The 15,129-nt window shown below is 42.1% G+C and overlaps 2 protein-coding genes across 9 annotated transcripts in view; one reads left to right on the top strand and one right to left on the bottom strand.

Annotated features, from left to right (window-relative positions):
* Positions 1–428: 428 nt before the first annotated feature.
* LOC139378937 (POP7 homolog, ribonuclease P/MRP subunit) lies at positions 429–2,559 on the bottom strand. Its single transcript, XM_071121565.1, has 2 exons — positions 2,093–2,559; positions 429–1,811 (listed from the first exon to the last, which is right to left on the bottom strand). The coding sequence occupies exon 2, from the start codon at positions 1,765–1,767 to the stop codon at positions 1,300–1,302; it is 468 nt and encodes a 155-aa protein (XP_070977666.1). The 5' UTR covers positions 1,768–1,811; positions 2,093–2,559; the 3' UTR covers positions 429–1,299.
* A 152-nt stretch (positions 2,560–2,711) lies between these two features.
* LOC139378934 (GRB10-interacting GYF protein 1-like) overlaps positions 2,712–15,129 on the top strand; it is a 36,318-nt gene continuing 23,900 nt past the window's right edge. For 7 of the 8 annotated variants that reach the window (XM_071121558.1, XM_071121560.1, XM_071121557.1 and 4 more), the window contains exons 1-4: positions 2,712–3,037; positions 9,589–10,147; positions 11,547–11,610; positions 13,061–13,190. In XM_071121558.1, coding sequence (XP_070977659.1) covers positions 11,576–11,610; positions 13,061–13,190 — 165 coding nt within the window. In that variant the 5' untranslated portion in view covers positions 2,712–3,037; positions 9,589–10,147; positions 11,547–11,575. Of the gene's footprint in view, positions 3,038–9,588; positions 10,148–11,546; positions 11,611–13,060; positions 13,191–15,129 lie in introns of those variants that run through there. The other variant, XM_071121561.1, reaches the window with a different exon arrangement.

Genomic DNA, 15,129 nt, shown 5'->3' with positions numbered 1-15,129 from the left:
CCTAAACTTAACCATTACCCGTATTCTAAACCTAACCTAAGCAAGCAGTTGCTTATCAACATATAAACTGAGTGTAAAAAAAAAGAAGTAAAGAATAACTTCTTAATATGCAGGTAGCCTAGTGGTTAGAGTGTTGGACTACTAACCAAAAGGTTGCAAGATCAAATCCTGAGCTGACAAGGTAAAAATCAGTTGTTCTGCTCCTGAAAAAGGCAGTTGACCCTCTGTTCCTAGGCAGTCATTGAAAATAAGAATTTGTTCTTAACTGACTTGCCTAGTTAAATAAAGGTAAAAAAGATATGAGTAGTGTAAGCAGTGCACGAAAGAAGCATTCGAATGCCACCTAGTGGAGATTCACTGTTACTAACTGCAAAAATGACTGGATGATTGTCAGTTTTACACTTAATGTTTCATGAAAAAAACTTCTGTACTTTCCTTATTTTATTACACATGTACAATAAATACTGTATATACATTCAAATACTGAAGCTAAAAACATACATTTGTATGATGTAAAAAAAACTAACATTTACTGACTTGACAGAATTTGTATGTCAAATGTTTGGCATTGGTAAGTAAAATGCATAATTGCATATATAGTTGGGAAACTTAAATCTGACCAGCAAATTACAAAAAAATATGACTTAATTCCCATAGTCAACTAATATTCAGTGATTACACTTTTAAAAAATCTACAAGGTTTTATGTAAGCTTTAAATCCACATCCTTTTCAGAGCATGTATTCCCATGTGGAACAGGAGTATTGTAGCTCGCATGAGTTATGCTGCGTTTACAAAAGGTAGCCCAACGCTGATATTCTTTCCCCACTAAGATCAGTTCTTAAAAGAGCTCATGTGAAAATATCTGATTTGATTGGTCAAAAGACCCATTAGTGGAAAAAATATCAGAATTGGGCTGCCTGTGTAAATGCAGCCTTAGTGTGGTCTGTCCCATTTCCTATGGGAGTTCTTTTTTTCAGGCAGTGAGGGATTGGAAATGATGGCATGAAACATCACATCTTGATACTAACAAATACACTTCTCTGACTGACATGCATAACAAAATGACAAAGCTGAGAAAGAGCTTCCAAAAGCTCTGAAATCAGCTCAGTTCATAGACACTTCTCATTATTCCCCACATCTGGATAACAGCCACCGCAGAGGGTTAGGATATCCGGCAGGATTAACCAGGTGAGATACGAGTGAGGTATGACTAGCCTCCATTACTATATTACAGACACCATGACAATGGAGGTAGCTAGCCATATCCGAGCTAGGACTGATGGTGATGCGTTTCGGGTCACTGTGGGTCTGGGTAGAACACTTTGATATGAATAGCCGAATTATTCCGAGTGCGTGTCATGGGTTCCCCCGCCTCGTCCGGGTCCTCAGGCTCCAGATCGTCCACCAGCTCCACTGTAGACGTGTTGGCCGCCAGCTGTAGTGCCCCCTGGCTGCTGGCCTGGAGCTGCAGGGCGATGTTGATGGCCCTATTGATGGCCAGGCCCAGACCATGGACGCAGATCTCCCTGTGGCCTCCTCCCTCCAGCAGCTTCTGGCAGCGGGCCAGCTGGGCCCGGAAGTCTGTCTTCATGTTGACGTACACGTCATTACGGCGCTTGGGCAGCTTCCTGGGGAGACGCTTGCGGAGGGTGTACTCCACAGGGTCCATCTCCACCGCTGTGCCACTGCCGTCGGCCGGGGGCATGATGATGCCTGGGGTTGTCTGGGGGACGGAGGCAGAGATAGGGCTGTGTGGTTCTGTCATCACGATTGAGTCAGTCAGAAACAGGGAAGTAATGGAATGGAGCACTGCAGTAATAGGTGGCAAAAACAACAGGAAAGGAAATGTCAATGACAAGAACGGAAGATCAACACAATCATCTTTCAGGCAGCAAATAAACTGCTTAGCCAATTTACTGAAGGTTCTGAAATACTCAAATACCAGAGAGGTCGACTGGTAGCTAGCTAACGTTATCTAGATTGGAACGTAATGTAATTTAACCGTTACACTCTGTGCTAAAATGTGTCACTCCAAACAAAGGTAGTTAACGTTAAGACAAAATAAGAACGTGAAAGCAATCAGACTGTACCTTCAATCACGGTTTGCAACCAAATTATTCAAATTTTGACTCTATCGTGCTGGGGAACTCAGAACCTGAGAGGTTTGTGAACTTCTGGAAACACAGAGGTGCCCCGGAAGTAATCAATACGAAAACGTTCTCCTCCATCAGTTAATATTATGAAAATACATATCAAATACAGTGCTGCGCCACCCTCTGATTACTGGTTAAATAAAAACGTATATTTGCAGTCTTACCAAGCTACATTTGAAATATAATGGTTAAATTGAATATCCGCGATAATAGTATATGGGGCGTATTCATTACGGAAACAGTGTACTGTTTAGAAAGAAAACGGAAACAGCACAAACGGAACGAACTGAATTTGACCAATATAAACTGTCGTTTACGTTTTCCGTTTGGAGTAAACGGGTTGCAACATAATCTGCATAACGATTACACCCCTGTTGTTACAACGCCCACCCCCTGTAAACAACCCAAGTGAAGTGCAGTGTTGACGTGTGTGGCTCGATTACGGATATACCACGACAACCGCTTGCGAGCACGCTAAAATGCATTAGATTCAGCCTAATTGCAAATCATTATATTATTATAAGTTATACATGCTGTGCAAGAGTGGGATGGTTGGTCTGAAAATAGCATAACATTAGCAAACAACGCGTAACACAAGTCAATGTTACGTCACGTGGTGTGAGTAGGGCGGCCATCTTTCTCTGAAAACACAAACAACAAGAGTAAGGAGCAGACTTCTCGACTGGACATCAACACGCAGCGACCGTAGGAGAGGGGGTAAACAAATCAAACATTGAACACGACTTCATGAGAGTATCAGTACCATTCTGTTGGAGGAGGATGTTTACAGAAAGAGAAAGGAAACCAATGCATATGAATTAAAACCGAAGATTGTACACAACAAAACGTATTTAAAAATAAATAAACTACATTAATTCAAAGGTAAGCTATGGTTCTTTGAGCATTTTTGGGAATGGTTGACACGGTCATCTATAACGTTACATAGTTAGCAAATCACTTTAATCTGAGAGGGCCCATACAAACGCGAGTCAGGTGCCTAAATTCTCTCTAATGAAATGATTGGTGTTTCAGAAGATGGGGCTCTGAGCGAGCCGTAGAACGACGGCATTATTGGTTACCATTTCTGTTTTATTGGTTTGTTTTGCTCGGGTTGTGGAAGGCCATAGTAAGCAGCGGGGTAGAGTTGTAGGGGCGGCGGATTGACCAGGGAAGGGAGTGCGTTGATTCACACACGCGGACACTCCGCCCCCTTCGCCATATCTTGTGTCATTTGAACCTTGCATGGAAACCGAATGTCTTACACGGCCAGATACTGATCGTTAATGTTATGTCATTGAAATATTATTAGCTGGGTAAACAATTGTTCATTGATAAGCAACAATCTGAATACAATTATTTAACATTTTATCTCAAGCGATTGTCCCGTGCCTTTTCTGATAGAGGTGTTTGATGCTCGAGTCTTGTCCGCGTTGCTTACTAACGTTACATGGCCCAATGGTGGCTGCTACTAAATTCCAAACGAGCAAGATTCTCTAGTAAATCAATGAATTGCCACAATGGTTTAAGGAAAACCTATATTTATCAGTTATCTGGCATGAAAGACCGCAACAAGTACATAGTATGTATGACTTTATTTTGCTGAAAATAACACCTGAATCCTACTATACATTACTAGCTAGCTGTATTTCCTAAACCGACCCATGGTACACGGGTTGGCCATGGTGTTTACTGTCATTGTTGCTTGCTAATATTACAGATACACAAGACGAGGCGTGATTTAACGTGACCACGCCCCGAGTAGGGTACAGCCGTAGGGTACTTCCTTACTCCCATGTAATTTGCCTAACTTTTGGTGGCATCCTAAGCAAACTACTGACATTTTTTTTGTTGTCGTTTCAATAAAGATTTTCAGCAGGCTCACAAGTCGTTATTAACATACTTGGCTGTCACAACAACAAATTATTTGCATGATATTTATTTTGCCAAACTAATTTGTTACCGGGCCTGCTGACACTGACTGTAAAGCTGTCCTATCATACTTACATCACTGTTTGTTTACCCCTAACTTTTTGCCGGTTAGCTGGCTGGATAGTGAGAAGTTAATCTTGATCTAATTTGTTAGTATTAGATATGTTGCGTAACTACTTCCAGTCTTTGCCTGCCCTTGATTGGTCTAGGTATTTTTTTTAAAAGTTGAGTGGACCACCGAGTGCTGAAGCACGTAGTGCATAAAATCATCTGTCCTCTGTTGCAACACTCACTATCAAGTTCCAAACTGCCTCTGGAAGCAACGTCAGCACAAGAACGGTTCGTTGTGAGCTTCATGAAATAGGTTTCCATGGCCGAGCAGTCACACACAAGCAAGCCTAAGATCATCATGCGCAATGCCAAGAGTCAGCTGGAGGGGTGTAGCCGAGTGGTTAGAGTGTTGGGCCAATAACCAAAAGGTTGCTGGATCAAATCCCGAGCTGACAAGGTAAACATCTGGCGTTCTACCCCTGAACAAGGAAGGTAACCCACGGTTCCCTGGTAGGCCGTCATTGTAAATAAGAATTTGTTCTTACCTGACTTGCCTAGTTAAATAAAGGATAAATTTAACAACAAAAAACAAAGCCTGTGGACCTTGGAGCAGTGGAAACATGTTCTCTGGAGTGATGAATCACGCTTCGCCATCTGGCAGTCCAAAGAACGAATCTGTCCAGGAGAACGTTACCTTGCAGAGTGCATCGTGCCAACTGTGAAGTTTTGGTAGAGGAGGAGTATGGTCTAGGGCTGTTTTTCATGGTTTTGCCCCATAAGTTCCAGTGAAGGGAAATTTTAACCCTACAGTGTACAATGACATTCTAGACGATTCTGTGCATCCAACTTTGTGGCAACAGTTTGGTGAAGGCCCTTTCCTGTTTCAGCATGACAATTGCCCCCATGCACAAAGCAAGGTCCATACAGAAATGGTTTGTCAAGATTGGTGTGGAAAAACTTGACTGGCCTGCACAGAGCCCTGACCTGAACCCCATCAAACACCTTTGGGATGAATTGGAACGCTGACTATGAGCCAGGCCTAATTGCCCAACATCTGTGCCCCAGCTCACTAATGCTCTTGTGGCTGAATGGAAGCAAGTCCCTGCAGCAATGTTCCAACATCTAGTGGAAAGCCTTCCCAGAAGAGTGGAGGCTGTTATAGTAGCAAGGGTGGGGCCAGAATATACAGTGTTTGGAAAGTATTCAGACCCCTTCCCTTTTTTCACATTTTGTTTCGTTACAGCCTTAATCTAAAATTGATGAGGAGAATTGTTTATTTAATCAATCGACACAATACCCCATAATGACAATGCAAAAACAGGTTTTTAGACATTTATATTAAAAAAACATACCTTATTTACATAAGTATTCAGACCCTTTGCTATGAGACTCGAAATTGAGCTAACGTGCATCCTGTTTCCATTGATCATCCTTGAGATATTTCTACAACTTGGGAGTCCACCTATGGTCAATTCAAGTGATTGGGGTTGAAAGAATTGTCCGTAGAGCTCCGAGACAGGATTGTGTCGGGGCACAGATCTGGGGAAGTGTACCAAATTATGTTTGCAACATTGAAGGTCCCCAAGGACACCGTAGCCTCCATCATTCTTAAATGGAAGAAGTTTGGAGCCACCAAGACTCTTCCTAGAGCTGGTCGCCCGGCCAAACTGAGAAATCCGGGGAGTAGGGCCTTGGTCAGGGAGGTGACCAAGAACCCGATGATCACTCTGACAGAGCTCCAGAGTTCCTCTGTGGAGAAAGGAGAATCTTCCAGAAGGACAACCATCTCTGCAGCACTCCTCCAATCAGGCCTTTATGGTAGAGTGGCCAGAAGGAAGCCACTCCTCAGTAAAAGGCACATGACAGCCCACTTGGAGTTTGCCAAAAGGCACCTAAAGACTCTTAGACAATGAGAAACAAGCTTCTCTGGTCTGATGAAATGAAGATTGAACTCTATGGCCTGAACACCAAGCATTGCGTATGGAGGCAACCTGGCACCATTCCTACGGTGAAGCATGGTGGTGGCAGCATCATGATGTGGGGTGTTTTTCAGCATCAGGGACTGGGAGGCCAGTCAGGATTGAGAGAAAGATGAACAGCGAAAAGTACAGAGATCTGCTCAGGACCTCAGACTGGGACGAAGGTTCACCTTACAACACGACAACGACCCTAAGCACACAGTAAGAGAACGCAGGAGTGGCTTCGGGACAGATCTCAATGTCCTTGAGTGGCCCAGCCAGATCCTGGACTTCATCCCGTGTGTACTTTTTCCCCCCAATTTCATGATATCTAATTGGTAGTTAGTCTTGTCCCATCGCTGCAACTCCCCTACGGACTCAGGAGAGGCGAAGGTCGAGAGCCATGCATCCTCTGAAACACAACCCTGCCAAGCTGCACTGCGTCTTGACACACTGCTTGCTTAACCCGGAGGCCAGCCGCATGAATGAGTCAGAGGAAACAATGTAGAACTGCATGCGCCTGGCCCGCCACAGGTGTCACTAGAGCGCGATGGGACAAGGACATCCTCCCCCAACCCGGACGATGCTGGACCAATTGTTCACCGCCTCATGGGTCTTCCGGTCGCGGATGGCTGCGACACACCCTGACAGAGCTTTAGAGAATCTGCAGAGAAGAATGTGATAAACTCCCCAAATACTGGTGTGCCAAGCTTGTAGCATCATATCCAAGAAGACTCGAGGCTGTAATCGCTGCCAAAAGTGCTTCAACAAAGTACTGAGTAAAGGGTCTGAATATTTATGTAAATGTGATATTTAAAAACGTATAAAAAACAGTTTTTGCTTTGTCATTATGGGGTATTGTGTGTAGATGAGGGGAGGGACATTTTTAATCCATTTTAGAATAAGGCTGTAATGTAACAAAATTCTGAATGTTAGGGAGTCTTAATACTTTCCGAATGAACTGTATGTGGTAGTAGAGAACACACACGTAATGTGTTGTGAAAGATGTTAAATGTAATGTAATATTTTAAATTGTATATAACTGCCTTACTCTTCCTAGGGTCCAGCAACATTATCTGTTGCATTGGAAGAAACTGATGAGAATCCTTGATAAATACAAACAATAAAAAATATTAAAATGAATATCTCAAAAGTACCCTTGTTGATTTAGTTAATTTTAACACATGGTTTGGCACAATATACTCTTCAAGTTCATTACATTTCCAGACTGGGCTTTCTGCTAATTTTGAAGTTATGAGCAACACCAACACAGTGCGTGGGAACATGGATTCAAAGGGAACTCTGCTGATGATTTGCTTCATGTGCTATCCTGATTGGTTAATGACATATAATGGCAATATCTATGTATAAAATGGGTCATCTTCCCAAGTACTAGAGATCTTACTCTGGAAAGCTGACTTGTTTGAAGATGTATATTGTTCCAAACAAAAAATTAAAAGGTTACTTTTGAGATTTTCATATTTTTAATGTTGAATAAATTAATGTGAACATTTTTAATTTCAGAATCTAGACATACTCTATATTTTAGAGCACACTGAAAATATTATAAAAAATATTCAACTTTATCTAGGATTTTTTTGTGTTTTGTTGTCTGCTTCATTCTGCTTATTGTTAATATGCTGTTTTGTGTAGGTAGGGGCCTTTTTCTGTGTCAACACCCTTTTTATAGATTAATTATGTATGGATGTAAGATTCACTGATATGAATCAGTTCCCGTTCAAGTGTTGTGTTTTGTTTTATTCTGAAAAAAAACCCTCATCTGTTGTGACTGATGCTTCCTCTCCTTCAGTTCAGTAGCCTATCCTATAGAACTTTTATGCATGTGACTCTCAGAATAACAGCTGTGCACGCGGTGAGGGAGATGGGCCTACCTATCGTTGGCACGAGCAAATCTATCTCTGTTCTAATAGGCTATTTGGACATCTGCATGGCACCTTCAGCATTCAGATGCTGAATGGCTTTCAGAGTGTCAAATCATAGGTTTTATTAATTTGCTTGTCACTCAACTAATTGTCACCAAATGCGGTGTAGAAGTGTATTTATTTATTTTTTTAAAATTTTTACCATAGTATTTTTAGTCTACCGGAGTGGACACAACTCGTATCCATCTGCTGATTGGGGTTTTCGAATGTTCAGGTTCACCATAAGAACGTTTCGGTAGTTTGCTTTAAACAGTCAGTGTATTTGGTCATTTTTACATGAACCGGGTCATTTCATAAAGGACAGCAATCTTTTTTTTTTTTTTTGAGCCATAGAAACTTAGTAAAATTACAAACGGTTTTAACCATTTGCTTTTCAGACGGCGGTAAAATCCAAAGCTGCATTATATTAATTGGCTAAATGCCATGATAATTTCTAAAGATAAATATTGTCATAGTACTAGCTCACAACAATTTTATCTGAAAATGACCAGTTAATCAGTGGTTGATGGTGATTTCAGATTTTTTAAAAAGTGGGAATTGCCCCCACCCCTAATCTGATAGTGGGGTGGTAGCTGCTCTGTCTGCACTATGGCAAAGGTACCCACATACATGGACACTAACAAATAGCCACTCAGTTTAGAGAAGTTATCGCAGACAGATCCAGCTCCGAGAGGCCCAGCCCCTGAGCTCTCGTAAGCAGCAGACACTATTTTAAAATGGAAAATGTTAGTGCATCGAGCCGAATTGCATTCATTTGTGCCTCCTAATCAAACCGACTCTTACTGAATAGTTTCAAACTAAAACATATCGTTCCTGTATCTTATCGGCGCCACTGTTTCTAAATGCATATCGAACCGTTCATGAAAGGAGACATGCACATCCCTGGAATGATTTAATTAGCTGCTAGTCCACCTATTCTTAGCTGTGCATCTCAAGAAGAGGAGAAGCCATAGAATTACAATCACCTGACAAGATTTCTATAGTGTGAGGGGCTTTTCAAACTCTATGGGAGCAGCAATGCTAGGTGTCTGTCTGTTGGGTGTCTGTTTTTACTGCAAAGCCTGGGGGTGGCATTCTGTTGCTTGGATATTGTTGTTGCCATGACGTTTGCAGGTGCCGTCTCCAACCAGGTGCATTGTTTTTGCAAAATGGTGTCATCACTATTGTATTAGTCACTGGGGGCGCACATTCTGTAAACATGGAAAGTTGTTTACTAAGTTAATTATTATTGATGGCAAAGCTCTTGCGATGTTGATTATTAATTTGCATCAAATGGACATGAATAAACCCAAACGTTCTCAGTGGAAGGCTACAGTAGCCATCTTATTCTACGGAAAAATACATGTGAAAAAATGTTAAATGCTTAAACAAGTTGACTCTATCAACACTCTTTCTAAGCAGTCCAAACTGCATTAAAAATGTGTCGTTCCAACACAAATTCAACTACATAGATGTCCTGTCTGCCAAGCTGTGACTGGGTGTGTTTGTTTCTCTGTCTGTTTCTCTCTACTTGCTATCGCTCACTCTCTTTCTCTTTTCTTGATGTTTACAGCAGTTTGAAGGGAGGTGGACAGGAATCAAAGGTGTCGTCACCTAGAGGGTCAGTCAAGCCACGTTTCAGTCGGAGAGGAAACGACAGGAGAGAAAAGTGGGAGAGAAGGAGGGAGAGAGTCGCGTCTGCTCCTAGCAGCTGTTCCAGCAGCCTGTTCTGTTTTCCCCTGCGTTTTGATTTAAATCGAGATTAATCTTCTTTTTTTTTTTCATGTCAAATGTGATATTACTGCTGTTGTCGTAATCATTATTGTTACTATCGAGTATTTTATTTTGTTTGTTTCGTCAACTCGTTTTCGGATTATTCCAGTTTTGTTTTTCTTTTTACGACTTTTTTTCCCAGTTGTGAGCAGAGGCTTCTTCCAAACTGTCCTCATATCCATACCAGTACTCTATCCCCTATACACACCTGAAACAGGCAGCTATTCTCTATCTCTGTGTGTGTTGGGGAGCTCTGTTACCACAGCTGTGTAAGCACCACTCAGCCTTCTCACTCAGCCTTCTAAGCCAGTCCTAGCCTGGTCCAGCGAAGTCCAGCCTGGTCCACTCTTCTGGACAGGGTAAGAGCTGTGTGTGTGTGTGTGTTTGTGCGCGAGCATGGCATTTGTTAGTCGGTGTGTGTCAGGGTTTCCGTCAGGAAAATGTGGCACTGGACATTTGACCTGCAGCATTTTTAATTTACCAGACATTTGAGAACTTTACAGGACCCATATGCATTGGGTGCGTAACCTGATTAGGCCGTCCATCCACGGTGCTCACAATGACAGATTAGGCTAATTCTACAGAACATGCAAGTCGAGGATGCAATGATGTAGGGCTGTCCCCGACTACAAGTAATCTTGGTCAACTGAAAGTCCTCTGTTCGAATGTGTATTTTTCCATATAGACACACCCTATGTGTGTTTTCAATCAAATCCGCTATATATGTGTTGAGCTTGTCTGATGCTTGAAGCTCCCTGTTTGATGAAATGACACACAAATGACTTAAGAGGGAGATCAAGATAACCAGAAGAAGAAAAACAACGTAACTTGTCTCTCAAATACATTGTTACAGTCGTTGGTTAGCTAGTGAATTTTAGCCATATTAGCATTGACATGAAATCAGTCAAAACACCTCGAAACAAGACATGGTATCGAGAACAAGATGAAAGGAGCTAAAACAAGCCACTTACGATTTCCCACATGGCGGTTTCTTGACATTCTTGCTAGCAATCTGGCCATCCAGAATCACAACAGCATGCTGACTTCTGCCTCATTGAAGCGCGCCCATCGTTTGAGTGATCTTGTCAGCTAACCCATCTATCTATATGACTAGGATTGTGCATTTGGCTACTGGACAATGAAAGAAAGTTTATATTTAAAATAGTTTCCTCCACAGATCTGGTCTGATGTTGGCTAGGCTACTTTGAAGCAAGGTAAAGACATGCTTCATAATATGTAGTAATTCGTGCCGGTTTCAAACTATTTTAAAATTACGTTTTCAAAATGCATACTGCCTCCAGCTCATTGCAAAGAGATGTGTGACGTGCTGACGAAGCCGGCTTTCCGTTGCCTATGCATTTGCTGTTTGAGATGCTGTAGCAGCAGCTCTCGCGCTGCCTGACAGATTTTCAGTTCAAGCGCTCTGTATGCTGTACGCGTGCGATGAATAAATAAAATGCATAACGAATATACTGTACACACGGCAATTTAATTCCACTAAATTATGCAAATGACCTTATAGATTGATAAGCATGACCAGTCAAATGTATTTCCATCAATGAATAGGTTAAAAAGCTTTATTTCACAATGTGATTTTTTTAAATGTAGTTTCTCTTCCGGACAATTGGCCAGCGGCAATTTCATTTATCGGCTTTTGACATTTATTTTTATCGGCCAAAAGCCGGCAATTACCGGCTAACGGAAACCACGGTGTGTGTGTCACTCTCAGATGAATCCTTTTCTTGCTCCTGTTTCCAGATACTCAGCTCTGTAAAGACGTGAGGAATATGACTGCTGAGACACTTAACTTCGGCCCAGAATGGTAACTCGTCTTTTTGTTCTTGAACACTTCTGTCCATCTACCTCTCTTCCTCTCTTGCTGCTCTGTTCTTACCACTTTCTACTCCGTACTGAACAGGCTTTAAAAAATCCATTCCTTCCCTTACCCTCTTGCTCCTCTTCTCCTATTCTGTCCATTTCCTCCTCCTCTCCTGGCTGCTGAGCCCTCATAAATGTTTGTGTGGAGATTCATTTGAGGAGGGAGGCGTAGGCCTTGGTTTGGTAGCAGGCCAGTGGTTGGACACCTTTTTAATAGACTGTGACTTCTGGATGGCTGCTGTGCCGTGTGCATTTTAGTGCTCCACCAACCAACATGGACCGTATCCACAAAGAGTCTCAAAGTAGACGTGCTGATCTTGGATCAGTTTTGTATTTTTGATCGTAACGAATAACATTGGACTATATGGAATGGATAGACCCTAGCATTCCTACTCTGAGACACTTTGTGGATACGGGCCCAGATCACTCCTCAGACCTCGCTTTCCGTGTGGCAACACACACACGTCCATACCCTCTTCCTTCCCTTTTTCTTCAAAAGTACCTTCTGTCGTAGTGGCTTTAGCCCTATCTGCACGGGACTACTGTTACTATAGAACGTTGCTTATGTAATTATTACTCCAGCGTGTCCGTTTTTTCCAGTGGACGATTCGGACTGGATTAGTTTGACCAAACTGCCCCGTTAATTATTTATTTTCAATATTTAAAAATGGGACCGGTATGACGGAAGCCTGGAGGCTCTTCTAGGCGTGAAGGTATTTGAAGTGTCTAGGGATAGCCTAATGTTGACCTAATGGCCTTCAGTTCAGAGAAAGTCTAAATAATAATGCGTGAACCATGATCTGTAACCTATGCAGACATTTAATTAACTGACATTTGGCAATTTATCAGTTCATCGGCACAATATCGTCCAACAAATCTTTTAAGAGAGAAGCACGGCACTAGGAAAGTTGATATGTAACAAAACAGATCTTTCATCTGTAGTCTATGTGCATAGCGCTTTCAATTTGGTCCCATGTTCTTACCCCAACTGGGTGCAGCACCTGTTAAACTCTGTAATATCCCTCAAAACACAGGGATGACGATTCGCACGGGATAAGTATTATAAGAGGACCTGGGAGTTTGCTGAAAACACTAGGTTTTTAGGGCTGGGATAACAACCTTCCTGCCAAGTAAAAATTACTGCCATGGAAGATTCGGACAAGACAAAAATGATGGATGTGGTGATTTATGCTCGTGCACATGATTACATTACCTGAGCTCCCCCAGTAAAACTTATCCCGTCCAAATAGGGCTTTTGTCAAATGTCTGTACAATAGTGCTATTGCTTGCGTCACGACATGTCTTTGTATTTAGCCCGTTTCATCGTGTGTGTGTGTGTGTTGACTTTGTTCTCCTCCCTCCTGTGCCCCTCATCCTCCTCCTTCCTCCCCCAGGCTCCGTGCACTATCCAGTGGGGGGAGTGTGACGTCCCCCCCTCCTTCCCCCGCCATGCCAAAGTACAAGCTGGCCGAGTATCGCTACGGCCGAGAGGAGATGTTAGCACTTTATATCAAAGAGAACAAGGTGAGGAGGAGGAAGCCACACGGTGCTCAGTCTTATGAAATGGGTGGTTGCAATGACCAAGATGAAGTCTCATCACTACTACTACTGGTTCTACTACTAATACTACAGCGCTACTTCTACACCACTACTACTACTACACCACTACTACTACACCACTACTACTGCTGATGCTAATATTACACCACTATTACTACAACTACTACTGATGCTAATATTACACCACTATTACTACTACTACGACTACACCACTACTACTACTGATGCCAATATTACACCGCTATTACTATTACTACTGATGCTACTACTACACCACTACTACTACTAATACTACACCGGTACTACTACACCACTACTACTACTACACCACTACTACTACTGCTGCTAATATTACACCACTACTACTACTGCTGCTAATATTACACCACCACTACTACTACTGATGCTACTACTACACCACTACTACTACTAGGACTACACCACTACTACTACTGATGCTAATATTACACCGCTACTACTACTACTACTACTACTGATGCTACTACTACACCACTACTACTACTACTACTGATGCTACTACTACACCACTACTACTACTACTGATGCTACTATTACACCACTACTACCACCACTGATGCTACTATTGCACCACTACTACCACCACTGATGCTACTATTACACCACTACTACACCACTACTACTACTGATGCTACTACTACACCACTACCACACACACACACACACTTCCACTTCAACTAATACACTACTGCTGCTATTGCTACTACTACTACTATTACACCACTACTACTATTACACCGTTACTACTATTACACCGCTACTGCTATTACACTACTGCTATTACACTACTGCTACTATTATTATACCACACTACTATTACACGGCTACTACTATTACACTGCTACTACTACTACTATTACACCGCTACTACTACTATTACACCGCTACTACTACTATTACACCGCTACTACTACTACGACTATTACACCGCTACTACTACTACACCGCTACTACTACTACTACTACTATTGCACCGCTACTGCTACTATTACAATACTACTGCTACTATTACACCGCTACTACTATTACACTACTACTGCTACTATTACACCGCTACTACTACTACTACTATTACACCGCCACTGCTACTATTACACCGCTACTACTACTACTACTACTATTACACAGCTACTGCTACTATTACACCGCTACTACTACTATTACACCGCTACTACTACTACTATTACACCGCTACTGCTACTATTACACCGCTACTACTACTATTACACCGCTACTACTACTACTACTATTACAATACTACTGCTACTATTACACCGCTACTACTATTACACTGCTACTACTACTATTACACCGCTACTACTACTACTATTACACCGCTACTGCTACTATTACACCGCTACTACTACTACTACTATTACAATACTACTGCTACTATTACACCGCTACTACTATTACACTACTACTGCTACTATTACACCGTTACTACTACTACTATTACACCGCCGCTGCTACTATTACACCGCTACTACTACTACTACTACTACACCGCTACTACTACTGCTACTATTACACCGCCACTGCTACTATTACACCGCTACTACTACTACTACTACTACTACTACTACACCGCTACTACTACACCGCTACTACTACTACTACTATTACACCGCCGCTGCTACTATTACACCGCTGCTACTACTACTACTACTACTACTATTACACCGCTACTGCTACTATTACACCGCTACTGCTACTATTACACCGCTACTACTACTACTACTACTACTATTACACCGCTACTGCTACTATTACACCGCTACTGCTACTATTACACCGCTACTACTACTACTACTACTATTACACCGCCACTGCTACTATTACACCGCTACTACTACTACTACTA

Source organism: Oncorhynchus clarkii, chromosome 21 (assembly GCF_045791955.1).
Source record: "Oncorhynchus clarkii lewisi isolate Uvic-CL-2024 chromosome 21, UVic_Ocla_1.0, whole genome shotgun sequence".
Lineage (NCBI taxonomy): Eukaryota > Metazoa > Chordata > Actinopteri > Salmoniformes > Salmonidae > Oncorhynchus > Oncorhynchus clarkii.
The sequence above is the reverse complement of the archived record's forward strand: the minus strand, read 5'-3'. Positions and strand labels throughout refer to the sequence as shown.

What these genes read in the sequence shown, in the direction of transcription:
- LOC139378937 (XM_071121565.1), bottom strand. Translation starts at nt 1,767, where the DNA reads ATGACAGAACCACACAGCCCTATCTCTGCCTCCGTCCCCCAGACAACC.